Here is a 27040-nt window from a genome sequence, read left to right on the forward strand (position 1 = left end):
TGGGGAAGGGCCCGCATTTGCTGCTATGGGAACAGCGGCAGCGGCGGCAACACCAGCCGCGGACAGGGCCCGGACTCGGCAGTCTGGGTGGCACCTGGCTGCGACGGTCGGAGGGGCCTCGTGGGCGCCTCGTGGGCGCCCTCCTGCCTGAGGCCCAGTCTTCCCCTCAGGCACAGCGAGGAGATAAATACACAACCAGAGTCTTTTGAATCTCTATCAAATGTGGTTTTTATTTCAACTGACAAGCACTTTTCTACAGCTGCACTTGTGGAACATCACATGGCAAAAACAGGAGTTTTTTTCTCTAGACCTTTTTTTTTCTTTTTTAAACCTTATTAAAAATGAGATTGGTCCTAAAAATATAGAAAGAAATAAATTTAAATTCACAAAAAACTGTACATTATCAAAAAGTCACTAAAACACCACATTTGGTTATATAAAAACTCAAGTCCCTTTTGTTGTAAAAGGAACATGGAAACTTGTTGGTGTTGATGGTGTGGTTTCTTCCTGTTACCAGACTGATAGAGGGGAGGGGGAACAAGGGGCAGGGGGTGGGTTTATTTTTTTAACCTGCCTTCCCTACCAAATACTCTCATTTGTCAAGAAGAGAAAATCCACCTAGCTCAAGGGGCAGTGAAGATGAGGAAAGAAACACGAGAAATGGCCCCTTTGATCATGCCCTACCCCCACCCCCCTTTCAGCCCCAACTTCTTCAAACTGAGGCTAGGACGCCACCCCACCTCGAGTGCCTGGTCCCTAGGGAAAGAGGTGGCGCTAGGAGAGGAACACAAGGAACACGGAGCCTTCACTCCCCCTGTCCACCTCGCCTCCAACAATAAAATTAGTACATTTTATACCAGGGGAAAACTGCCATGGGGCAAAAAGAAGAGCCCCCAACTAGAACAGTTCCAAACGTTTGACTAACACAAACTTTGTTACAGCGCAGTTATTTAGATAAAATATAAATATTTATGCATAATATAAAGTCAATTCAAATATTCTTCAATCCTCTTAAAAAGCAAAAAAAAAAATCTCAAATAAAATTAAAAGTTTTGAGGTTTATCTGACAGAAAAGGCGACTTTAGAAATAGGCCATGGAGGAGAAGGGGGGCACAAAGGAATCAGGGGCTGCCCAGCGCCTCCTGCCCCGCCCGCCCCCAGGGCCATCCAGTGCTGCCAGTACAGGGAATGCTCCGCCTCGCCGGCGCCCCTCCCCCGCCCCGACGCCGACGCCTCCGCTCTGCTTGGGTTGCCAGCAGCCCCTCCCCAGTGCAAGTACCCGTATCTCTGGTGGGAGGGGCTCTGCCGCCAGGAGAGCAGGGGGCGGGGCGGGCCGGGCCGGAGCGGGAGCGGGAGTTAGCAGCTTTCCTCTCACGTGCTGGGCTTAACGGGGGCGTGGTCACAGGTAGGGCAGTGGTGGACCCCCGAACCTCCTTCCCGGCTCTCCTGTGCTCTGCGGTCACTGCTGCTGCTGCTGGGGAAGGGGTCCCGGGCTTAAGTAGGGAAAGGAGGAAAAAGCACAACTAAACCCACAGAAGCTCATGGGATTAGGAAAAGATCCAGTTCTACCCCTCTCCCCGAGCTTAGGGCGAGTTTAGGGCTCGAAGCTCCGACAGGAGAGGGGGTTCCTGCTGAAAGATTGCACAGTTTGAAGAGGCTGGAACAGAAATGCCTGGGAGAGAGGAGACACAGCCTTGTACCCAGAAAAACTGCTCCTGTGGTTTCCCGAGGACAAAAATGTGATGGTTTGAAACACTAGGGAAGGTAGGGAAGGTGGGAATAAAAACGGACACTTGGGGAACCTGGATACCATCACAGCACAGGGGCACAAGCACAGCGATCCCTGCCCTCCCCCTCCCCCCACACCACACACACACAGAGACACACACACACACCTCTGAGGCCAGCTGATTGCTACCTGGCCTCCATCTTGGGAGTGCGCCCAAACTCAGCAGTAGTTGTCCCTGAGGAGTTCCCAAGAAGGAGGTTTGGGTAAGAGGCGGGGAAGGAGGCCGGGAGGCCCGGGGTCAGGGTGCCTCCCTGCCCTCTCCCCAGCTACCCGGTTTCACAAAAGGCCAGAAACTCAGCACGTGAGGAGTATCCAACATGACAGGACAGCTATTGGCAGGAAGATGAGGACAGAGAGAAAGACAGGGACCTCTGAACTTCTTTTTCCTTTGAGGGGAAAAAAGATCTGGGGGGAGAAAAAAAGGGTAGAGGAACCCGTACACAATAGATTTACATTATTGGATGAGAGAAAAATCTTAAAGGAGGAAGAGTAGGAAAAGGAAAAACTGAGAAGGTGAGAAGCAGGGAAGGGACTGAACATGGAAGCAGCATGTTCAGGGCCCGGTGTCCGGCTCGACACACTTGGGAGTTAAGTCCACTTTACTGGCCGTCACTGCGGGTCCACACACAGTACAGAGTGTTTCTCGGTTTCACACATTCACTAGAACTATTGCTATTGTTAAATAGCCCCAGGATGCTGGGGCACGTACAGGGAAGGAGAATAAGCTGGGAGGAGGAAGCAGGGACTTCTTTCCTCCTCCTCTTTTTAAATTAGGAAATAAAACAGAAAGGAAAAATTCTTTCTTTTTTTTTTTTTTTGGCTTTCAGTCCAGAAGGACCTCATCTCTGCCCCTCTTAGTTGAGGAGCAAGAGGAGGAAAGGGAAAAAGGGACGTAGGGAGAAGAGGATGTAGGGCGCTGCCGAGGGTAAGGTCAAAAATCAGGCTGAGATCTCTGACTTGAGTCTGGACCCAGGGCAGCATCAGCAGGTGAGAATGGCAGGGTTTTTTGTTTGCAGGGCAGGGGAGATGCCACGAGGTGACTCCCCACCTCCCTTGCCTCACAGATTGGCCTGTTTTCCCTGATAAAACTCCTCCCAGCGGCTCTCGAAGAAGCGACGCATGATGTGCCCAGCCTTGCCCACTTCAGAGTCGTCCTCGTTGAAGGTCTGGCAGTTGTCAAAGACCAGGAGCGCATCAGCCGCGAACTCCTCGGAGCTGGTGTACCTGGGCAGGCGGAGGCGGCGCGTGAGCATGGGCGGGGGGCGGCGGCAACAGCAGCCAGGGGCCGGCGCAGGTCTACCTACCCTCCCCGGAGCAGCCGCTCCCGCATGGTGGAGAAATCCATAGGGTTTTTGATGATGCGCCGGTACCCGCTCACCAAGCGTGGGTTCACAGGCTCCAGGAAAGGCCAAGCTGCATCATGAGACTCCATCTCCATCAAGATAATCCTGTGTCATTAAAGGGACAGGGACGGCTGCTTCTTTAAGCAGCAAACACACAGACCCCTCTCCTCCTAGTCCTTTACTCTGGCCAAGGTAGAGCCAACTGTCCCCAGAAGTCATTCAACTCACTCGCAAAATGTGAGATCACTGTGGTGGTTCCGCATGGAGAAACGCCGCCGCTTCGAGGAGGACAGCCCTTCATCCGAGTACCGAGGCACCCCTGGGCTCTCCCGGCCCCTGGAGAGTACCCGGCGGCGGCGGCCATCGCCCTCCGGGAAGTTCAGCTCATAACTGCTTTTCCGCTTCTGGCCTCGTTTTGGGAAACCAGACTTCTGAGCGAATCCTCCCTCTACCTGCTGAGGCCGGGAAAAGGGAGACCAGTCACAGCTGGAGAGGTACTCGGCTTGCTCCCTGCTGGTTTCCATCCCTGCGTGTCTGCGACTGAGGCTTCGAAATACTTCCACACGTCAGCCAGCATGTGCATCTACCCACATGATCCAATAAGGTAGGTAAAGGGGGAAACAATCAATCCCACTGTACAGAAGAAAGCAGATGAGGCTACGGAACATAAGTGACTTTGTCCCAAGAAGGATCAGAACCCAGGCCTCCCAGCACGGAGCCTGGAGTTCCTCCCACGGAGAGACCGAGGCGCGGTGGGCAGTGCCGTGTATAGGACTGCTGACACACGGCGGGGGAGAGAACCTCGGACTTCTGCTTGGGAGGGAGAATGACAAAGCAGAAGCCTTACCTGGGCCAAACATACTGCACAGAACCAATCTCCTTCTGGGACAGCCTCCATCTTGGGCCGATGGCAGTAAATGTGGCAGCCACGGTCACATCCGTCACAAAGCAGAAGAAACTCATCGTTGTCACCCTTCCGGCAGACAAGACAGGTCTAGACCAACGGTATGAGGAGGCAAGGTGAGCGCCCAAGCCTCTGCCTGCCCCGAGCCGACCCCGCCCAGACTGGCTGCCCCTCAGCCTTCTCAGGCTCTCCCGGCCTCTTACCACTTTGTTGACGGACTTTTCCCAGGCAATGGACCTCTCCAGCTGGCCCAGGCACAGGCACACCTGGGCTGCACTCCGGCACCGCTCAAGTGTCTGGCGCCAGGCCCGAATGCGAGGGGTGATCTCATATGATCTGTGGTGGGGAGTCGGGGGTGGGAGAAAGTGGTGATCTCCGGATGAGGAGCAGGATCCATTAAACTTAACCCTTCTTCCCAAGACCAAGAATGGGGGTGGGGGCACTCACATCTCTGTGGTGGTGCACTGGGGGGCACCACCGGGTGTGCTGAGCAAGGCCTTCTCCAGCACAACCTCATGAGCTGGCCAGAGGGGCTCCCGCAGATACCGCCGCTCCACATTCTGCTCTAGGGCGGCCAGTCGCATCACAGCCAAATCCAGCGGGTTGGTAGTTTTACGCTGGGGTGCCAGTCCTTCTCTACCCCGACCTCTCCAGGTGATGTCCTCCTGGGAGTCAGGGAGATGCTCACAGTAGGCCAAGTCTTCACGAGTAGAGTCTGGGCTGGGACATGTCCAGCCCTGCAGATGGGAAAGAATTAAAACTCATTGCAAAGAAAGAAAATAAAGCGTTAAAAAAAAAAAAAAAAAAAAGTAGCATCCTAAGATGTCACTTGTGAAGTGGGGACCCAGGGTTTCTCCTAACAGAGTTTAAGAGACAATCACCTCCCCCTCAGCAAGTTCCCACCCAGTGCCAGCCCCGGGGTACCCGGATCTGCAGATCGGACAGGATGACCCGCTGTTCCAGCTCCTCTACCCACTGAAGCACAGCCAGGTCTGTCTCATAGGTCTTCTCTTTGGAGGACCAGCTCATAATCCCTTCTTGAAAGGCGGGTAACTGACTGCGCTCAAAGATGGGGTCTGAGAATGCAGAAGGCAGAGGGAAAGACCCATCAGTGAGGCCACTGTCCCCAGCAGCAGCCCAACACCTATCCCTGGGCTCGGCAGCTCAGGCTGGGCCGACGCATCTTACCGGTTGAGGGCCGGAGGCAGACTTCCTGTAAGAAGTCCCTGTGCTTGTTGAGGTGTTTGTGAAGTGCCTTTTCTCGGATGCCCCGGGGGTGCAGAGCCTTGAGCGTAGCATCCAGTGTCTCAGGATCTTGGATGCACCACCAGCCAGAGCACATCTCTGTGAAGAGTTGATATATGTGGGTTGGGGAGTGGAAACCAGTTCTGAATCCCATGGCCCATACTGATGCCGATCGTAACCACACTCTCACCCCGTGCCACCTCACGGGCACTTACCAGGGGGAACCGGCTGGGCTGTCAGCTGGGTCAGATAACGCTGTTCCATCTGTCTGAAGAACTTGCTGGGGGGTCTCCCTCTCCGTTTCGGCTGTCCTAGCCCTGTGAGACTCTGTGTGCCCTCAGGGTCTCCTGTCCTTCTCTTAGGGGCCGTCCCAGGCAAGGGGATAGAGGAGAGCTGTACTGGAGAACAGGGTCTATTGATCTGTGAGTGAGAGCAAACACAAGATAAGGGCATTTCCATATTTTATAGGGCCTAAAGGCCCAGCCCTTCCCCCAGCTCCAGCAACAGCCTGCACCCGAGCAGCAGCGGAGCCCGTGGCAAGATGAAGTCAATCACTACTCACTGGCCTAGGGGCAGCAGCTTGCTGAGGGGAGAGAGCAGGCTGGTCCTCAGAAACAGCTGGGGGTGGTGTAGGGGCTGCATTGCAAGGCATCTGGGCTGAGAAGTTAAACCAGGGAGCTTGAGAATCGGGGACGGACTCTGCCTCACTGGGCTCTGGCTCCTCCAAGGGCTGTGATGGGGCCGGGTCCAGTTTTCCAGGGCTGCTGTCAGGTGTGAGGACGGAGCTGCTCAACAGGGAGCCGTGGCTCTGAGTCTGGCTCAGCCAAGACAGGAAGGCTGACTGACTGAGGTCATGCTGGCTCTGACCCAAGGACAAGGGGGAGCCTTCTGGCTCCAGGAACCCATTTTGGGACTGAGGATGGAGCTGAAGCTGGGGCTGGGGCTGAGGATGAGGATGAGGATGAGGCTGGGGCTGGGGCTGGGGCTGGGGCTGGGGCTGGATCTCAGCCTGAAGCTGAGCATCGGGCTGTTCTGAACCCTGACCCTGGACAGGGGGTTTCAGGTGCCTAGGTTGCAGAGAGCCAGGCTTAGTTTTCCGAGGTCGGCCTCGGGACCGGGCAGGAGTACTGGCAGAGGTGCTGGAGCCAGCTAACTCCTTCTTCAGAGAGAAGGGGGCCGAGCTGGGCGCTGGATGAACTGCCACTTTTAAGGAGTCAGTTTCCTGCTTTATCATACCCTCAGGAACTGTAAAGAGAAGTGAAGAGTTTAAGACATACACTGATGTATAAAGGGAAGGAAAGAGGGTGTATAAATACAGGATATACGTTTTCTTTTTCTCTTGGACTTAGTTCCCCCTTTTGAGATTCAACTGGGAACAACTTACACACCAATGAACAGTGCTGGGAAAGAAACACTATTCTCCTAAGTAATCAGAAGCAGCAGCATAATCACAAGCTAACATTTTTAAAGAACCGGATAGATGTTAAACATTATGCTAAGAGTATTAACTCATCCTTCCAACAGCCCTATGAGGTATATGTACTATCGTGATCCCTATTTTACAAATGAAGAAACTGAAGCATACAGCAAGGAAGCTGGAAGTCTCGCCCCAGAGCATGTTCTCATAAAATGAAAGCAGCCCAAAAAGACATGAACAGAGATTTCACCAGGAAGACATAGACATGGCCAAAAAGCACATGAGAAAATGCTCCGCGTCACTGACCATCAGGGATATACAAATCAAAACCACAATGAGATCCCACCTCACACCAGTGAGAATGGGGAAAGTTAACAAGGCAGGAAACAACAAATGTTGGAGAGGATGTGGAGAAAAGGGAACCCTCTTACATGTTGGTGGGAATGTGAAATGGTGCAGCCACTCTGGAAAACTGTGTGGAGGTTCCTCAAAGAGTTAAAAACAGACCTGCCCTACGACCCAGGAATTACACTGCTGGGGATTTACCCCAAAGGTACAGATGCAATAAAACACTGGGACACCTGCACCCCGAAGTTTATAGCAGCAATGGCCACAACAGCCAAACTGTGGAAGGAGCCTCGGTGTCCATCGACTTATGAATGGATAAAGAAGATGTGGTCTGTGTATACAATGGAATATTCCTCAGCCATTACAAATGACGAGTACCCACCATTTGCTTAAAGTGGATGGAACTGGAGGGTATGATGCTGAGTGAAGTAAGTCCATCGGAGAAGAACAAACATTATATGGTCTCATTCGTTTGGGGAATATAAAAAATAGTGAAAGGGAATAAAGGGGAAAGGAGAGAAAATGAGTAGGAAATATCAGACAGGGAGACAGAACATGAGAGACTCCTAACTCTGGGAAACGAACAAGGGGTAGTGGAAAGGGAGGCGGGCGGGGGATTGGGGTGACTGGGTGACGGGCACTGAAGGGGGCATTTGACGGGATGAGCACTGGGTGATATGCTATATGTTGGCAAATTGAACTCCAATTAAAAAAAAAAAAAAAAGAAAGCCCAAACGAAAAGCAACTAGTTACCTCCATTAGCTAGGACTCAATTCAGGCTCCCATGAAACACCTACCTAAGCTCTCCTCTGTTCCTTCCACAAAGATACCAGCCAAGTAGGGCAACACCCAGTAGCGGCGTCTATAGCGGTCCTGACCCAAGGAGACTGCTCGAAGCATCTGGGATGAGTGAAGCAGCTTTTTTCGAAAGAAGAGCTGACGCTGGGTAGGCAGTGGAAGGAAAAAGGAATAAAAAACACATTTCCAAAGAGTGACTCTGTCCAGTATATGGGAGATGGGCAATGGCTCTCAGCTTCCCTATAAAATTGATACCACCTGGGGCCCAACTCACACAATGATAAATTCCCTCCCAGCCCACATCCCCAGTTCCTGGAAGGTAAGAAGCACAGTACCTTGCTCAGTTTTTCTATCTGGCGCTCTAGCTCTGGAATGCTTGATGCTGTGGCATCAACCTGGAGAAGAAACAAATGGATGAGAGGAAGGGAATTATTAGAGTCAAGAAAGAGAAGTAATGTATTTCCAACTCCCACTGCCCTCAGTGTGGGGCTAGTACCTCTCCATCTCTTCGACCCCTACGGCCATGGACCGTCGCTACAGTCTCTTCCTCTTCCTCTTCCTCAATGCCACTGGTCTCCTCCATGATGCGAGAACTGCGCCTCCTTCCCAGGCTCTCCTCTGGCCCTTGCAACTCTACTTCAGGCCGCCCAGTTCGCTTGGCCAGAGCAGTTTTCAGTCTTGAAACGGATTAAGGGAAAAACTGTGGTGAGGAATGTGAGACTACCACTAAAGGAACCCTGGTATCTAAGCCATCCTGAGCCCTGGGGTAAGGTCCCAACCCCAGGGGAGAGGCTAGAGGCATCAGTTCCAGATGCAAGTTCTGGCTATGCTTCCCCCTTGCCCCATTCTCTCCTCTCTGGGCCCCTCCCTCTGTCCAATCCCTACCTCCGGAGCCGGCCTTCAACAATCCACTTGTTTTTTCTGTAGCTGGACATACTCTCCAGAGTCTTGTCAATCTCACTGCAGAGGAACAGGAAATGAGATTTCAAAGCAGGAGTGGTAGCACAAACAAAAAAGAAGGGAGCCTAAACGGTGAAGGGGATGCAGCTGAACAGGAGTTTCATCCTAGGGCCTAGGTTGGATAAATGGCAGAAGGCGGCTGAGTCTCCCTGGGAAGGTACCTTACTTAGTACAGTCCCCAAGTTGCTCTAGCATTTCCAGAGCATGGCAGTGGACACACATCACCCCTCCCATTCTGACCAAGGCATACAGTAACCATCGCCCGCCCCCCAAGCAGCCCCTCACTTGATGATAAGGGTGGAGCCATTGAGCTCATGCACAAGGAAGGCCAGGACAGCAGCTTTCTGTTGAGGTGGCTGAGCCTGAAAAGGCTGGGTACGCAGGCTATCACAGAGGGCTGGCTCCACTCCATACGCCATGAGGAAGCAGCGTAGGATCTCAGATACATTGTCTCTTGTCAGTGGGATCTCGGACACCTTCTCCCCCAAGATCTTTAAGGACTGTTAGGAGGAGAGCAGAATGGGAGTTAAGAGAAAAGCGGAACAACGTAGGTTGGGTCAATCTGGAACAAGAAAATACACCCAGAGAGAACTATGGGGTGAAAAGAGAAAAGAATGAAAGGTGCTAGGACTTGATGAGATCACACAAAAGTACAAAAAAAAAAAAAAAAAAAAAGTAAAATAAAGGAAAATGAACAAAATAAGCAGAGAAGTCAGGAAGATCAACAGAAGGGAAAATTATAAGGAAAACAAAGAGGAAGAAACCAGATCTTCCTTCCACTTGTCCTGACCACTTCAGGGAAGGGTTTATTTTTGTGTTTAACTTGAAGAGAAAGCAAAACTGAGACATAGCCCTGGATCCCAGGCCTGCCCAACCTGCTTGGGGAAGGCCCTCACCTGACAGTAGGAGGGCAAGCCAGGATCATAGAGCGCAGCCTTCAGGAGCCGCACCAGCAGATCTTGCACCTCACCCAGGCTGTCGCCTTGACACAGGAGTCCCTCCTGCAGGACTCCTAGGCTAGGTACATCTTTGGCAGGGTCAAAGCCCAGCACCTTGCCGAAGCTGTGCAGGAATTCCACGATGGTCAAGCAGTCTGAGAAGGCCCCGCTGGGCAGGACCAGACCCGGGATGCGTGAGAAGTCAGGTAGGGGCTGTAAGGATAAAAGCGGTAGGGCTGTCAAACATACTTGAAGGCAACAGTCTGGGTATCTAGGAGGTTCTTCTTTTATTGGAAATGTCTTCACAACTGGCCCCTCCAGGACCCAGGGACCTGCTACTCTCCCCTCACTACCTGGTGATCAGTCAGACACATATCCTCTGTGGGCTTCTTCATCTCCTCCAAGATCATCTGCTGCCTCTGCCGCTCCTCCAAGCGCCTCTGCATGGCTAGCGTTTTATCGGCTTTACAGGCTGATTTGCCTTTGGACACTTCCTCCTTTTCCTTCATTTTTACCTTCTCCTTCTTCTCCCTCTTCACTTTTTCCTTCAGTTTTTCCTTTGTCTTTACCTTCTCCTTCTCAGCCTACTCACCAAAGGAGAGAGGAACCAAGAGTTCCATAAAGATTCCAGTCACCACCCTTCTTCCCTGGTCCCCATCCTCCCCACCTCAGAGCCCACAAACATGGCTATAAAACAAGACCAACTCACACATGTCTTACAAAATAAGTTTGGTGACTTCAAAGTTATACTTGTGTGTACATGCACCTACCTTGGATTTCTTCTTAGCTTCCTTCTGCTTTAAGCTCTTGGTCTCTTGTTTCCGCTTGTTTCTGGCCTGTAAACCATAAGGGAAGTCATTTCTCCTCAAACTCTGAAAGCATCTCTGCTTGGGCTAGGATTCAAAAACAGACAAGGGTGCTGGGGAGGAGAGGTGAGAGATGGGATGAGGGGTTGGCAATGGATCACTTCTCTCACCCTGGAAATGCCCACATGATTTCTGAACAAGCCCAATTCTCTAAATTAAGCCCCCCGAAATTTTAGGTAAGGAAAGTATGCTGCTACATGAGGGGCCGTGAGGAGGGAGGGGCAGATGGCAAATGTGGGAGAAAGAAAAAGACAATGAAGCAGATTGTAGGAAAAGTTAACCCACTATGTAATCTCTGATGTTTCTCACCTGCCCTTGGTTAGTAGGCTGACACTCTCCTCGTTGTACCTTCTGCTTCATCTTCTTCTTGATTTTACTCATCTTTGCTTTATCCTCCTCATTCAGTGTTTCTGTGAGGGCAGAAAGAAAAATGGAAGAGTGAGGCAGGGCAGACTGATTCCCAGCATTCAGAGCAGCACACGCCTATCACAAAACTGGGTTCCTAATAAGCAGCTCCCTAAAGAATCTAGTTTTATTTTTGAGTACACATAATAAAATGCTAGGGAGAAAAATGGTGAAGAAGAGATACCAGCTATGGGACAGCACAAAGAACTCAAAAATATCCTCTCCAGAAGTCCCAGCCCCTAGAACAGATTAGACTACTTTAGAAGGGGTCCTAGAGGCCACAATGGCAGAGTAGCCTTGTAAGCTGTCTCTCTTCCCAGAAGATTTGGTTGGGGCAGCAACCCATGGACTGATTTCAGTGCACAGAAAGAAAACAAAACCAAACTGCCAAGGAAAGAGGGGGGTCTCCAAAGTTGGAATCACAAATTAATAAACAATGTGCTAGAAAGAAAGGGCTCAAATAACGGACACCTCAGTAGAATTGGATCACTGACACAGCTATTGCTTATGGTCCGATCTTATGTCTTACTCTATCCAAAAAAAAAGTCTTTGCTTTTGGAAGACTGAATATTGAAATGGAATGCTACAAATAACAGAGTAGTACCCATTCTCTTCTGGCATGGACACACCACCATATCTATACGGCAACCCTCTAAATTAGATACTATCTGTAGATAACCCCATAGAGGCTTCTAGCAAAATGTAAGTGTCTTGCTCCAGGTCATGTGGTCAGAATGTGGCAGAGCTGGAACTCTGAATAAGAGTCAGAAGACTACAAATTTTTTTTCAAAATTTTCACACTATAATGAATAAATGTGATATTTGCTGAAAAATTACACTATTTCCTGTTTATTGACTATTTCCTACCAGTGTCAATTATCTTTGGATTCAGATGTGAATCCCGAACCTCTGTGATGGTGGCAATGAATAAGGTAAAAGTGCACAACCCAAACCTATAAGCCAAGGAGCTGAAAGATGGCAAGGAAGGATATCTATCCTTTGCCTATCAATATCTGGGAACCACCCAGGTCTGTGGACCACCCAAGGATCCACTAGTATGAGCAAATCAAGAAACAGGTTGTTAAAGAAAAGTGCTGGGACTTTGGTGCTGTTTTCTAGGGAGGGGATGGTAGATTCAAATTCATTCTGTCCAGATAATTAATGCCATGCTCCTGGGAAACACAGGCATTAGTAATTCCTCAACATCTCTAATACTTCACAAAGCAAGTAGAATCCTAAGTAAAATAAGAGACACCATTGTACCTTGGGCTTCCAGTTTCTTTAGGAGGCGGTTATCTGTCTTATTCAGCAACTCAGCGATTTTGACCTTGGGTGGCCGACCTCGTCCCCGTTTCACTTTGGGGACTTCCTTAGTCTTGGCCTTCTCAGTGTTTCGAGGTCGGCCCCGTTTCCCAGTTATTGCCTGAATCCTGGATGGGATCTCCTCTGCTGAGAGCTGTACCCACTGCAAGCCCTAAGGTAATGAGGAAGACTATTACAATGTGAGGGTGCAAGCCACTGGATCCTTTGAATCATTCAGCCCAGAACCTCCAAACCCCATAAGAAGCTACAGTTTGTCCACCAATTCTTTCTCAGAGACAAAAGCATATTTAACCCCAGGGTATGCACCTCTGGTGTGTCTCTCTCTTCAAAGAAATCTCCAACAGGCATACGGGGACTGAAACTGAAGTGCTCACGGCGGACGTTGTGTACCACATTGCGGCTCAGATACTAAAAGGAGGAGGCAAAGTGGCATTAATAAAGTCACAGCCCTACCATGCCTTTGTCCAATAACAGCACAAGCAGAACAGGCCAAAGAGCAGAAAATGCTAGTCTGTTGCCACTGGGCCCAAGAAAAGAGCCTGTGCTTCCATTAAAATGCCCATGAAAGCTACATTACCTTGATCACTTCTGGAAACTGTTTCATCCTCTTCCCACAGGGACCATAATACCACGTCTCCCCTTGCCATCGGTGGCTACCCTTCTTGATGCGCACCTCTCTCCGCCACCTGCCAGAGAAGCACACGTGCCCTGCCGCCAGGTCACACTCCTACCCACAGTCAAGCCATCCCAGGAGGCAAGCTCACTGAGATGACCCTCCCAGCATCCTGTCTTACTAGATGCAAACATAGATGCAAACATAGCACGAGACACAAATGTGGTGGCAAGGCAGGCCTGAACTCTACAAATCCTTCAGGGCCCCGGGGCGAAGGCAATACACCAAACTCCACAGGCCCAGAAAGACCTGCACCCTGCCTTGACAAAATCAGTGTGTGATGAGCAGCTAGGAACCCCCTCCCTAATACCATTCAAAGCAATTGCTGGGTTTCCAGTGAAAAGGATGAAGACTAAAAGCAGAAAAGAAAGAGGGTGAGGGCACAAGCAGAAGAGTAAATTTGCTGCTGACTTCATGAAATGACTTTGTAGGCCAAGGTTTAGTAAGGAACTCTGTGTTCTGAGAAACAGATTATTCTAAGACTAAGCCTTATCTTTCTCTCAAAACTTTAAGAACTCAGACTTGGTGACCACAAGTAGCCTAGAGGGGTGGGGGGTGGGGACAATCAGGAAGGCAGTCATTCTTATGAGGCCCTCAGTGTCAACTGGCTTGTTCATTCTGGTCACATACCGTTCTTGCCCTTACCTCTCCAAAGAGCATTGAAAAAATAATAATAATAAAAAATCCTAACTTATCAGGATTTAGCCACTCTCTACTCACTGCTATCCCTTCTGTAAGTATATAAAGCAAGTCAGCTAATTTGGATATCTGAGCTCTAGGGTCACCAGCTGGGTTTGGAAAAAGATAACAGCTGTAAGCCCCTGGAGCGAAAATCCAAGTAGCTACAAGATGAATAAAGAATAGGTGAGGGGAGGCAGATCCTGGGAGAAGGAGGAAAGCCTAGGAATCTCAGGCATTATCATTGCAGATAACTGTCCTTTAATCCATTTTTTTGCCTAGCCCATTCCTCTCCATCTCAGATGAGATGACCTCTCTTCCCTTCTTCCTAAAGTCATTCACTAAATTTGTCAAGGTCAATGTATGTAGCAAATTAGAGCATTTACCCATGTTGGAGGGGAAGACGAACTTCTTCTGGGGTAGCAATACGTCTCCTCAGGACATCACCTTGGGAGGAAGATGGGGGATACCCAAGTTAAGAATTTAAGCAAAACAGTGAAACAGGCCAGCAGGAAAGGGCTAAATGCCACAAAAGGATAGCAACTTCTTGAAACTGGCTAGGAATGGAACAGAATCTGACACTCACCACTACCAGAAGTAGTGATTCCTTCTCCAGTGATCTCCTCCAGATCAGTGGTGGTTTCAGGTAAGGTGCTGACATCCTTATCTGCTGGGGAGGCTGCTGGGAGGACAGCTACCGGGGAAGCTGCAGGGGATACTTTTGGGGAGGTCACCGGGGAGGCTGTCAAGGAGACTTCTGAGGAGACTGGTGGGAGGGCTGCTGATGAAGTTGGAGAGACAGTTGGGAAAGCTGCCGGGGAGATGACTGGGGAAATTTCTGGGGAGACTGCTGGCGAAACCGCTGGGGAGACTTCTGGAGAGATTTCCAGGGAGGCTGCTGGCGAAACTGCCAGGGAGATTGCCGGGGAAGCTGTTGGTGGGACTGCTGGTGAAGTTGCTGGATGGAGCTGAATAGTGGATGACTGGTCAGAGGTTGGCTGGGTGAGAGGTGGTGAGAAGTCTGAAGCCTGAGTCTCCATTTCTTCCTGTTCTGCATCACTACCATTATTCAGGTCAAAGCTGTTATCTAGAATCCAAAGGGACAGGATGGGTACGGAAAAATAGTGTCTTACAAAGCAAGAGAGTCTACTCAGTCGAACCTGGACTAAACTAAACAGAGTCACTTAGAGGGCTTTTCCCTAGGGTTAGAAAACAAGAAGTAGCCTCTGGCTGTCCTCTCCAGCCATTCATGAAGGTTAAAGGGCAAAGCTGTTGCTGTCACTGTGTGAAGTACCTTTTACCTGGACCCAGTAAGGCCCTTGGCCTCCTTCTTCCTGCAAACTCCAAGTCCCACAAGTTCTTCTGGGCACAGAGCAGAAGTCAGTGAGCAGCCTGTGCCTTTTTTAGTCCCAAAGCACACTATTCCATAGCCCCCCTCAGCTCCCAGTAAGGCGCCCACCCCTAAGGCCCTATCTACGGAACTGGTTTTCTCACCTTTTCTCGGGTTGAAGAGACTCTATCCTCCCTCTCTTCACTTACCTTGCAGGACAGACTCCCCAAGAACAGGTGGAGAGTTGGGGCTGGCAAAGATAGAGGCTGAAGTTTGACTATCATCTGCCAGGAGACTGAAGGCAGTGGCATTATTGAGAGAAGGGCAATCAAGGGCAGAAATCACAGGGCTGTCCTCAAGAGGCAGCTTGTCCTCTGTATCCATCAGCTCCGTGTCATCTATACCATAAAGTCCTCCACTCACTGGCTCTTCAGGAGGTGGAAAAATCAGAAAACAAGATTTAAGAAATACTGGTCTCAGGATTTCCCAATTCTAGTTAGTTCTCATTGTGTGAAGTTTCTAATTATTAAATTAAGGAAATTCTACAGCTCTCTCCCTGAAACAGTAAAGTCACCAGGCTAATAGGGATTGTAAAAGCTTGAAATAGAAATGAAGGGAAAAGTATTGGCTCTATATCGACCCACAGACCAACACAAAATTCTAGCATTCATCATAAAGTCGGCCTTTCTTATATTTCAGTGGGGTAAAAGGTACTCGTTCACTGGCAAGTTTTCTTAGTGAGATAGTTAGAACCCAAATAGCCCAACTATGTGGTAATAAGTCCTTATCCAGTGAATTATTACAGCCCAGGGCTCCTGGCCAAAAGGAACATTGGGAGAGAACCTGGGAAATGAACCAATTCAGCTCAGAGTGCAGCTGGCCTAGTCAGCCAGTGGCATGAAACTGTGTTCGGCCACAGGATTATCTGGAGGCCCTGATGCTCCAAATTCCTCAATACTTTCCTTGGTTTACCATCTCTTCTAGGTGACAGAAGCTGGCTACCTTCTGCATGGACAAACTGAAGGGAGCCAGCCGCCAAGCCTACCCGGTGCCAGAGGGTTGAAGGGCTCCAGAGAGACTTCACTGAGGATTGGAGTGTCTTCCAGTTGATCAGGAAGATGTGAAGGATCATCTAAGCAGCTCACTGTGGGGTCAGGGACCAAGACTGAGACCTCTTGGTGTAATGATTCCACAGAAGGGACAGAGCCATTGTAGCCACACATCTTTAGTTCTAGGAAATCCCAGAAGAGAGCAAAAGTCATATCAGTGCCTTCAACTGTTCAACTGTGGCTACAGTAGGCAGTCAGTCTTTGCTAGTGGGATGTTCATTCTTTAGTAATTTTAAGTACCAGTCCTATGGTTGGGTTCCAATCTTACCAAGATACTCTAGTGAGTAATGCTAATAAAATCCTATAGCAAGTAAAGAGAGGAGGAAAGGAGAATGGGGTCTGAGATAAGAGCCCCATCATATTCTCAGCTATTTCCCCCATCCAGCGGGAACAGGTGGTAAGCAGAGAAAATACCCAGTGATTTTATAGAGTGGTCACTCTTGTATTTGGAATCAATGCCAAAATAAGCATTTATCTATTTTGAGGAAAAAGAGAAGGACTATCACATGTACCAATACTAACAACAACAACAACAACAACAACAACAACAAATGGAGTAGACAAGCAACGGTATGCTCTGCCTGCATCATTCCCACCTTTGGGTGCCAATCACTATTAGGGCTCAGCCCACTTCAAGCAGCCCAGTCTGGCCTTGCCATAGTCAAGTCAAATTGGCTTCAATGCCCTCCGCTAATGCCCCAACCCCTTCCTGTATTTTGGAAGAAGCCCTTCTTGATGCAGGGTGTCTGTTGGGGCTGTTTCGGGCTCGCCCACCTGCCCTCTCCAGGCCAGCAGCTCTGCATGAGCTTGAAATAATTTGCACTCCCACTCGCGAGCTGGTGCTGCTGCCACAAAAACACCAGCCACTTGGCTCTGCTAATCACCAACATGCAAATCAGCCTCCACTGCAGAGAGCTGGAAAGACAAGTTTTCCTCACCTCAAAAAGCCACTGCCCCCCCCACAGCCCCGTTTCTCCTCTCCCAGCCCAGCTCACAGACCCAGTTATACCTGGCTGCTCTTCTTCCAGCTCCAGGCTGCCTACCAAGCCAGTGCCATTCTCTGCCACAACTGAAGTCAGCTCCTTTTCTGCTGCCTCATCAGGATGGATACCACTGCCTACCTCCTGGGAGGGTGCAAAGGTCTGGATGCTGGATCCCAACATAGGAGAAGTCTGTGGGGAGGTGAAAAAACTAGGGGGTCCATTGGGCATCACCTCAAAATTCTGGTCAGGAAAGGAATCATACAGTTCCTGTGAGTCGAAGTTAAGCCCCATGGGACTCTGGGTACCGTTGGCCCAGAACTCTTGGCTCCCAGCCCGAAGGTTAGTGTTGTGACTTGGGGATGAAGGCTGCCGGCTGCCCCCAAGGATGCCGTTGAGTGGGTATTGTCCCCCCGAGAACTGGGAGAGAAGGGGTGGGTCCTTGAGATTGCTGCCAGGATTGGCAGATGGGTACTGTGAGTAGTTCCAGAGACAGTCGTAGGCCACGCTGGGGTGATGGAGGTGCGAGGTGCTGGAGGAGTGGGGAGCAGAGTTCAAAATCCCTGAAGTAGTAGTGTGAGATACAGTAGATAAGCCATTAACATTCACATCCCCATTCAAACCTGGCAGAGAAAGAGGAGAAGGGTCAGTTACAGATCCGTGTGCAAGATCTAGCGCCTCTACCAAAAGAACAGCGCTGACTAGAAAAAGGGAAGGTGAAGGGGAGGGGGATTCCCCCTCTGCTATATTTATAGCTTTTCGGTCTCCAGGGAACACCGAACCCAGATGCTCCTGATGCTCCTGGATGTAAGCTTAGCAACTGCTTCTGAGGCTGCTGAGTAGGGAGCTGGGGAGCTCTACTGGCCTAGCACAGGAGCGACCAGCAGAGAGCTGACTGCTGCTGATGCTCAGGGTTTTTTATTTTTTTAAATGAAGCTGCTTGCAGACTCCCTACAGTGACTTGCATTCTTCTCCACCCTCATTCCCTAGAGGAATTCTTGCCTTGGAGTGGCATGACTGAATTCTCCAGGCCCCCACCCCCCCTTACCCCAGAGCTCGTTTGGCCCTGCAGTGGCACCAGAAGGGACAGCCTCCACCTCACTGGCACATGCAGATCCAGCACTTTGTGCTGGGCTAAGAATAGAATCTGCAGTCACCACAGCAGCAAGATCCCAACTCAGAAGGCTGGGCTTGGCCCCTCCCCATAGGAACTGGAGGGTAATATTGCAGGGGGGAAAATCACTGTGTGACCAGTGCTACAGACTTCAGTTCTCAACACCTCTGGACTGGAGGACAATTCAAATAAAATGAACCAAGATACTAAAGACACTTGGGAGAGGGAGTCCTCCAGTGAAATAAAGGAGCTTCGTCTATCTATCTGCAACCCCCGTGTGAAGGACAGAAGGGAGAAATAGGTATAAGGCTATGGCAGTATTTTTCTGCTGTAAGGAAGGAGGGAAGCATTTGGGCTTCTCTCTGCTTCCAAGTATAAAGTACCTGAAATCCAGGCAAGATTAGAGAAGTACTTGGCAGAGCTATGTACAGAGCAACTGATAAGCCAAATCCAGGGAAAGACCTGATCTTGGCAGCAACACTTCCATCTGGAATTATAATAGATGTTTCCCTATGGGGAACTAAGTAAGCATTAAAACTCTCTCTGTCCCTACCTTCTAATCTCAAGGACAGGGGTGGCACAGACACTCCAAGCATCTGCCCTCTCCTCTACTACAAAAACTAAAAGGCAAACACATCCCTACCTTCACCCAAACTCTCCACCCCCAATCCTAGGGCTGGCTTCACCTTTAAAAACAGCTTCTCAGGGGGCTGGACCTTTATCTCTCTCATGGGTCCAGAAGTATTATCAGAAGCAGTAGCCATCTCACCACTCTGGCAGTAGCCGGGGAACAGGGCTGACAGAAGAGCAGGCCAAGATGAAAAAGCCAGTATGTTTTTCTAACCCCTCCCAACCTTAAGTCAAGACTAAGAATGCTGCTTCCAAAAACCCCTGGAACTTGTTCTTAGAAACTTGATTTCTCTCCAGCAGCTGAAGTTCTGAGGATTTACTTCCTCCCTCCCCACAGGGCAAGAAAAAGAGCTGTAGTGAGGTAGCTAGCCCAGAGGGGAGCCAAATCTTGTCCCATCAACCTGCTCTATAGGAATTATGCCCACTCCCTCCCCAGGCCATGTGGCCCTCACACTCACTTTTCCCTTGCTGGGGGAAGTTCATGGGAGACCCGTTAGTGTAGAGGCCCTCCCCTGAGGAGGGAGAGGGTTTCAGTCCTGAGGCAGCAGGTGCAGGGGGAAGGCCAGTAAAGTTAAAATGGTCGTTTGCCTCCATTTCTGTAGGAGGGAAGAGAGAGGGGGGAAAAAAAAATACTGGCGGTTAAACAAGGTTATATCACCTGGAATTTTCTAGAGGGAATGCCCCCTCCCCTCCATCTACTTACCCTTCTTCTACCTATGTACTGGGGGTTATTTCAGGGGGTACAGGTTGAAAAAAGAGGAGGAACTATACCCCTAACCTGGGCAATGACCCTACAGAAATAGTGCTATAAAGCCACCCTTGTAGAGATAGTGAGAAAAAATAAGCTATAAGCCTCGAATAATCTTCCCCTGTAAACCCCTTAATCAATCTTAACTTCTGGTCCAGGTTATCCTCCTAAGTTAGATATTATTAAACCTCTATTATGTTATATTTAACCTTTTCCAACCTTTTGTTTTCCTTTCCCTCAAGGTAAGGCCAGAGTCCCATTCCCAGGGGCCATAGAAGGTTCTCAATGCCATCTTTTTGATAGGAAGCCATGGAGATAGGGGTGTTGGCAGAAAAAGCATATCTGACACATATGCTACATTGTTTATTATTATACTTGAGTTAAATTATTTCCATGTTATCCTATCGATAGCCCTAGGCATGTGAAGAAGATAGTAGTTACCTTAGTGAAGGGATTTGAAAACATGTTTTAGGGAAGTAGACCATAATAGCAAAACTCAAAATCATCCAACACTTCTACTCTTTTTCATGGTTTTCTAAGAACACAACTCAGAAAAAAGTCAGAGGTGGAAAACTGATTAAAAAACAGTGGAACCAAGAGATCCCTGGGTGGCTCAGCAGTTTACCGCCTGCCTTCGGCCCAGGGCGTGGTCCTGGAGTCCCAGGATCAAGTCCCACGTCAGGCTCCCTGCTCCCTGCGTGGAGCCTGTTTCTCCCTCTACCCGTGTCTCCGCCTCTCTCTCTCTGCGTCTTTCATGAATAAATAAAGAAAAATATTAAAAAAAAAAAAAAAGTGGAACACCAAGGAATATTATTCTGTTATACCTATTATGGTTACTTCCTAATGTTTTGGTTCTGTAGCTTAAATGTAAAGGGTCATGGGAGAATAGTTGGAGATCTTACATTTGTAAAGGGTAGTGGTTCCTTGGAGGGACAGTATGGTTAAAAAGCTTTTTGCACTGTTCTGAACATGACAGGGCGAAATGAGAAGGAATAAGTGAAGCTTTTGGTCAGAATATATTTAACCTTGGGATCCCTGGGTGGTGCAGCAGTTTTACCGCCTGCCTTTGGCCCAGGGCGCGATCCTGGAGACCTGGGATCGAATCCCACGTCGGGCTCCCTGCATGAAGCCTGCTTCTCCCTCTGCCTATGTCTCTGCCTCTCTCTCTCTCTCTCTATCATAAATAAATAAAATCCTAAAAAAAAAAAAAGAATATATTTAACCTTGACAAAGCAAAGATAAGAGGGAAGAAAGATAGGAAGCAGAAGCCAGAGTTACTGGTAAAATCTGACTTATCAGATACTATGACATACTAGTACATACTAATTTGATATGTAAGAAACACAATCTATCTCAATATAGAAAAAGCAACTCCTTATGTTACCATGGTTTTAAAAAGGGCAGAATAATTCAGGTAGATTTATCAAGCTTCCAAGATAAGGCAATAAAGACCTAGATGATGTTTTAAGCAACCTCTTTTTAAAAAGAATCAGAAGTAAAGCTGTTTAAAGAATGAATAAATTAAGAACATATATGACTACTGCCCAAAGATTTTCAGAATCATGTTCCTAAATATGCTAGATAATGCAAATTAGACACCATTAGGTGTTCTGAATATGAAATATAAACTATTTGTGACATGACAGCTATCAGATTTTCTAGCTAAATACCCTAATTGTCTCTACCTTAGATTTTAACTGAAAAATTTTTTTTAAGATTTTATTTATTCACGAGAGAGAGAGAGACAGAGACAGAGGCAGAGGGAGAAGCAGGCTCCCTGCAGGGAGCCCGATGTGGGACTCCATCCCGGGACTCTAGGATCACACCCTGAGCCAAAGGCAGACACCCAACCACTGAGCCACCCAGGTATCCCTTAACTGAAATAAAAAAAAAAAAAATTTTTTTTTAAGCAAGTCATATTTTATTGACAAAAGGGGGAAATCTTTTTAGCATAGATTGATTTCCCATATTCACTCTAAAATAGGCAGAACTAAACCTGCTGTGCATCAAAGAAACTTGGGTTTCTACAGAGAAAGACCTCAGGATCTCCGAGGATTTTCCTACAAGGGCCACTCCTCAGTAATAAAGGGTCTGAAAAATAAGCCTTATGGAACGATAAGCTTCTGAAATGAAAGACATCAAGGAGGAAAGTTCATTCCCTAATCCTCTAGGTTAGGTTCCTTCCAAAGCTTACATCACAGAGCAAAGAGGACATGCAGTAATTCATTTCGGAAGTACTAGAAACGCTATTCCTGGAGAGCCAATCTCATCTGATCCCCACCTCTTCCCTCCCCCAGTTTTATGCACAGCCACACCTCCCATGGTATGTGTGTGACAAACACCTTTTCTCCCATGTGCACCAAACTATATCCTTCCACTCAATGATAGGCCACAGTTCATTTCTCCATTTTCTATTTGAATCTGCAAGGAAACTAGTGACCTTCTTTCTCCTCTCTGCTACTCTGGGAAAACACAGCGTTTCCGGTCTCATAAATTACATACTAATAGGAATAAATGGATGGCTCACAGAAATCAGATAAGTAAAAGGAATGGGAAGTTATCTAGTGCCTGAGGTCTGTTTCCCCACTAGCCTTTGCTGAAGGGTCATCAGGACCACAATCACTTCATTTACAAGAAGCTTCCTAAAAATATAAAATACTCTTTGTGCCGTGCAGTGAAAAGAGCACAACATTACGGGCTCTACGTTCAAATCCCAGCTATACTACCATTAGCTGTGTGACCCTGGACAAGTTACTCAATGTTGCTGAACCTCAGTTTCATCATTACTAAAAATTGTAGTACCCACCTCCATGGCTTGTGAGGATAAAAAGATAACAAGACCCAAAAGATCAAAAATAAAAATACAGGGATCCCTGGGTGGCGCAGCGGTTTGGCGCCTGCCTTTGGCCCAGGGCGCGATCCTGGAGACCCGGGATCGAATCCCACGTCAGGCTCCCGGTGCATGGAGCCTGCTTCTCCCTCTGCCTGTGTCTCTGCCTCTCTCTCTCTCTCACACTGTGTGCCTATCATAAATAAAAAAAATAAAATAAAAAAATTAAAAAAATAAAAATAAAAAATAAAAATACAATTTAAAACCATAATCAGAGGCACCTGGGTGGCTCAGTCAGTTAAGTGTCTGACTCCTGATTTTGGCTCAGGTCATGACCTCAGGGTCGTGGGACTGAGCTCCACATTGTGCTCAGAGCAGTCTGCTTGAGACTCTCTCCCTCTGCCCCTCCCCACCACATCCTTGGTCCCACTCACTCTTGCTCATTCTCTCTCAAATAAATAAAATCTTAATTTTTTTTTTTTTTTTTTTTTTTTTTACCAGTACTACAAAACTAGGGGTAATCCTCCCAGCCAGACTTCCTTACACATTGACTCTTGATTTCAGATGACCCTTAACTATGGGATCACACCACGGGAATGCAAAAATGTAGACAGCTCTTGTAAGCAATAAACCTAGGGTTATTTCATTTTAACCTTCCTACCCAAGATGCTTGTCACAATAATGCCTGAAGGTAAATTATGACCTTCCATCTATGCCCTCCCTCCTACTAAGGAGAATAGGTAAAGCAAAGGAGCATATCTTCCTTTGAACTAATAGGATTTTGGCCAAATGAAAAAAGAATCAGTCAGTGCCCAACCCCCAGAATAGTAGACAGCTCTCATGACCAGGAAGTACAATCAGGCCAGTACTCAGCCCAGTCCTGGTAGTGTGTAAATGGATCTCTTAAGAGACTCTATGCTTCATTTGTAAGAATTAAGGGACATTGCTCCTTGAGCTTGAAGCAGTAAAGCCCTTGCCACATGGCCAAATAAGGCTGTTTTTCTCAGTCTCAACTGAAGAGCTACTTATTCTGTGGACCTGTGACATGGTTTTAACATAAAAAGGCTGACAATGCACAATGTGTTGAAATAAATATTACAGATTTCAACACTGTTGCAGGTGTCCTGGCCAATCCTAACAGACTTCTGAGGCTACCCCCAGAAAGAAAAGGCACTTTAACCATCCAGCCAGACACTTTGGCAGTACCTGCAGTTCTTTGGTTCATTCTTCCCATATAGTAATACCACAGTTCTACAAATAGAGAGGTTCCTAAATTGGGGGGCGGGGCAGGAAGGGGTGGGGAAAGCTTTCAAGTGTTTATCTTTATTAAACAGGAAATCCAAATTTTACTGTATAGTAAATAAATCATACCACTATGTCTTAGCTTCATAATTGTGAATGTTATAAAGGATATTTCTCAAGTCTACTCATATTTGGATTCACGAACCATAATCTAATACAGTGGTTCCTAACCAGGAGTGATTTTGCCTCTGGGGCTATTTAGTAATGTTGAAAAGTATATTCTACTGGCATCTAGTAAGTAGAAGCTAGAGATACTTCTAATGATCCTGTAATATACAAGACAGCCCACCACAACTAACAATCATCTGGCTCAAAATATCATTTGTACCAAAGTTGAAAAGTCTTGCCCCATACAAAAGCTGCCCCATTCTGCAATTCCTATTCCATACCCTGAGAGAATTACAAAGATGTACTGACTTTTATTAAAATCCCCTTTCTGGCTAAGCTGTCTTCCTCCACCCATACAGAGTTCAAAATGCCAACCCATGCCTTCTCTAGTAAAGGATAGCCCATTCCAACAGCCCTGGTAACAATCTGCACTTGGAACTCTGACTCAGACCACTACAGCACGTATGGACTGAGGCTTTTTCTCAAAATGTGCTTTAACTCCCTTTCATAGGCAGGACAATGAGGCAGAAGAATGATGAAAGAAGACTACATATATTAAGGGGAGCCACTCAGCCCAAGGCATGATCCTGGAGACCCGGGATCAAGTCCCACATTGGGCTCCCTGCATAGAGCCTGCTTCTCCCTCTGCCTGTCTTTCCCTGTCTCTATTAGATAAATAAAATCTTTAAAAAAGGGGGTGGGGAGGCAGCCCTGGTGGCTTAGTGGTTTAGCACTGTCTTCAGCCCAGGGCGTGATCCCGGGGACCCAGAATCAAGTCCCATGTCTGGCTCCCTGCATGGAGCCTGCTTCTCCCTCTGCCTGTCTCTCTCTGTCTCTGTCCTCTGTCTCTAATAAATAAATAAAATCTTAAAAAAAAAAACAAAAAAACAAAGGGGGGGGCGCCACTCAAAGACAACGGCCATGTCTAGGCTGCTCAGAACACAAAGAGGATTGTTCTTTGTCCTTATTTCTTCCAAACCATATAGGTTCTACACCATCAATCAGATAATATGTTGTACCATTATATGTCCAGCACCTAATTTAGTGCTAAGTACATAAAAGAACCAAAGGAAATATTGCTGAAGCCACAGATTGGACAAATGAATAAATCTATCTTTTCTGCCACTATCAGCTTACTCATTCAATAAAGGCTGTGGTTTTTGCTCAGAGAACCCAAAAATTTAGCTTCATTCTTCAGAGGTAACAATTCCTAGAGAGAAGAGAGGTCCCAAATCTTAATGTATTTTAGACAGCTGTCCCCTACGGAAAATAAGGCCTAGAAACAGGGAAGTACTGAGAAAGTAAGAGGCAATAAATTTGAGCTCTAAATTAGTGAAATGTTCTTGGTTGATTTAACTGAACACTCAAGGTACACACTCAAGGTACACAGTAGGTTTTAAACTATTTGTTGACTGAATAAAGAAATCATATAATGATCTAAATGAGGTTTTCTGTCACAGTTCTCTCTGGTCACTTCACTGCCAGAGGAATGGAGATGCTTCTGAAATTACAGGACAGTAAAAGTCATATTCCAAAGGTTGTAACAAGGTTATTTCCTTCGTTCAGCCCTAATTGTTTCTCAGAATTTCAGTTCTAACAGTTAAGAACTCGATCCTTGGGATCCCTGGGTGGCACAGCGGTTTGGCGCCTGCCTTTGGCCCAGGGCGCGATCCTGGAGACCCGGGATCGAATCCCACGTTGGGCTCCCGGTGCATGAAGCCTGCTTCTCCCTCTGCCTATGTCTCTGCCTCTCTCTCTCTCTGTGACTATCATAAATAAATAAAAATTTAAAAAAAAAAAGAAAAAAAAACTCGATCCTTGCCTTCAAGAAGACATCCCCCCGTAAAAAAAAAAAAAAAACATGAGATGAGCAGGTAGGTTAAGATCCTGTTTAGTGAGACAGGTCATGAAGAGTCCAACCTGAGGAGACCAAAAGTAGTGAGACCACTTCTCCCGAAAAACCCCCATACGTTAGTTTCAATGAATTTTTGCTAAGATTATCTTTTTAATTGGTAAAAATGCCCTATTATTCTCTTTAACTAGGACAAAACACTAAGCAACATAGTAACACAATGCTACTTTTACTGCTAGTGACCCAATCTAAGAACTATCTCCAGAGCTCTTCAAATACAGGTTTTCTGTTTTGCAGAATTTCATAAATTTCAAAATGAATGAGGCACACTGACAAGTTGGTTGGAAAAAAAAAAAAAAAAGTCCTTCTGGAGGCCCTGGCTCACTCAGTCAGTAGAGCATGCAACTCTTGATCTCCAGGTCCTGAGTTCGAGCCCCATGTTGGGTGTAGAGATTATATTAAATAAAGTCCTTTGACCCATGTGCAACAATGCTGATAAAGTATTAATCTTGGGCTATGGGGTATATGAAGACATCCATATCTCAAGAAACAAACTTGGAAGATTATTTGCCCCAGGAAATACCTTCCAAGTTTTATACTTCACTCTATGTCCCAAGACATAAAAACATTGGCATTATTGCCTTACTGTACACATCAGATACAAGGTCAAGGGATCCCTGGGTGGCGCAGTGGTTTGGTGCCTGCCTTTGGCCCAGGGCGCGATCCTGGAGACCCGGGATCGAATCCCACGTCGGGCTCCCGGTGCATGGAGCCTGTTTCTCTCTCTGCCTGTGTCTCTGCCCCTCTCTCTCTCTGTGTGTGTGTGTGACTATCATAAACAAACAAAAAAAATTTTTTTAAAAAGGAATAATTATATATAAAAAAAACCAAGGTCAAACATCACACCAACTATTGGACTAACTTCTACACTATTTTAACAGTAAAAGAATATAACATAGCAAACCTCTTCAGAGGTAATAAGAAAGGTCAATGGCAGCAAGACACAGTTATCCTAACAAGCTTTGCTTCTCTTGGCAACACCTGATTCCAGAACCACAAGACTGCAAGATAAGCCTCTCAAGGAAGTCTAGATTCCTGACTAGCTCTGGAGGTCAGCCCACATAGTTCTCTCTATACCTCAAAATTTTCTCCTTTATGAAGAAAACAAAAACAAGAAACCAACAAAACACTCAATATTAAGAAATCCGCTGCTCTGATGGAAAAATGCATCCATTTTACAAGGATGTGGGAAAAGTTTGCTTCATTCACCATTCCAATTAATCATGAATCCATATTTACTTTCTCAAAACCAACTTCTATTCCTTTACGGAGTCCAAAGAAAAGAGTGGT

At 47.5% G+C, this 27040-nt stretch overlaps 1 protein-coding gene across 12 annotated transcripts in view; it reads right to left on the minus strand.

Moving 5' to 3' along the window:
• Positions 1 to 203: 203 nt before the first annotated feature.
• BAZ2A (bromodomain adjacent to zinc finger domain 2A) overlaps positions 204 to 27040 on the minus strand; it is a 35303-nt gene continuing 8466 nt past the window's right edge. For 3 of the 12 annotated variants that reach the window (XM_026001920.2, XM_072746195.1, XM_072746196.1), the window contains 28 exons: positions 19309 to 19446; positions 17136 to 17729; positions 16063 to 16248; positions 15227 to 15445; positions 14274 to 14774; positions 14074 to 14134; positions 12914 to 13022; positions 12643 to 12744; positions 12277 to 12487; positions 10918 to 11018; positions 10513 to 10578; positions 10096 to 10326; positions 9701 to 9955; positions 9090 to 9304; positions 8730 to 8804; positions 8341 to 8521; positions 8180 to 8239; positions 7844 to 7988; positions 5844 to 6526; positions 5497 to 5701; positions 5225 to 5380; positions 4961 to 5112; positions 4484 to 4773; positions 4240 to 4372; positions 3980 to 4126; positions 3361 to 3584; positions 3094 to 3237; positions 204 to 3013 (listed from right to left, as the gene is read on the minus strand). In XM_026001920.2, coding sequence (XP_025857705.1) covers positions 2848 to 3013; positions 3094 to 3237; positions 3361 to 3584; positions 3980 to 4126; positions 4240 to 4372; positions 4484 to 4773; positions 4961 to 5112; positions 5225 to 5380; positions 5497 to 5701; positions 5844 to 6526; positions 7844 to 7988; positions 8180 to 8239; positions 8341 to 8521; positions 8730 to 8804; positions 9090 to 9304; positions 9701 to 9955; positions 10096 to 10326; positions 10513 to 10578; positions 10918 to 11018; positions 12277 to 12487; positions 12643 to 12744; positions 12914 to 13022; positions 14074 to 14134; positions 14274 to 14774; positions 15227 to 15445; positions 16063 to 16248; positions 17136 to 17729; positions 19309 to 19444 — 5748 coding nt within the window. In that variant the 5' untranslated portion in view covers positions 19445 to 19446 and the 3' untranslated portion in view covers positions 204 to 2847. Of the gene's footprint in view, positions 3014 to 3093; positions 3238 to 3360; positions 3588 to 3979; positions 4127 to 4239; positions 4373 to 4483; positions 4774 to 4960; positions 5113 to 5224; positions 5381 to 5496; positions 5702 to 5843; positions 6527 to 7843; positions 7989 to 8179; positions 8240 to 8340; positions 8522 to 8729; positions 8805 to 9089; positions 9305 to 9700; positions 9956 to 10095; positions 10327 to 10512; positions 10579 to 10917; positions 11019 to 12276; positions 12488 to 12642; positions 12745 to 12913; positions 13023 to 14073; positions 14135 to 14273; positions 14775 to 15226; positions 15446 to 16062; positions 16249 to 16900; positions 17042 to 17135; positions 17730 to 19308; positions 19447 to 20623; positions 20794 to 27040 lie in introns of those variants that run through there. The other 9 variants (XM_026001919.2, XM_026001917.2, XM_026001918.2 and 6 more) reach the window with 7 other exon arrangements.

Source organism: Vulpes vulpes, unplaced genomic scaffold (assembly GCF_048418805.1).
Source record: "Vulpes vulpes isolate BD-2025 unplaced genomic scaffold, VulVul3 u000000674, whole genome shotgun sequence".
Classification (NCBI taxonomy): domain Eukaryota; kingdom Metazoa; phylum Chordata; class Mammalia; order Carnivora; family Canidae; genus Vulpes; species Vulpes vulpes.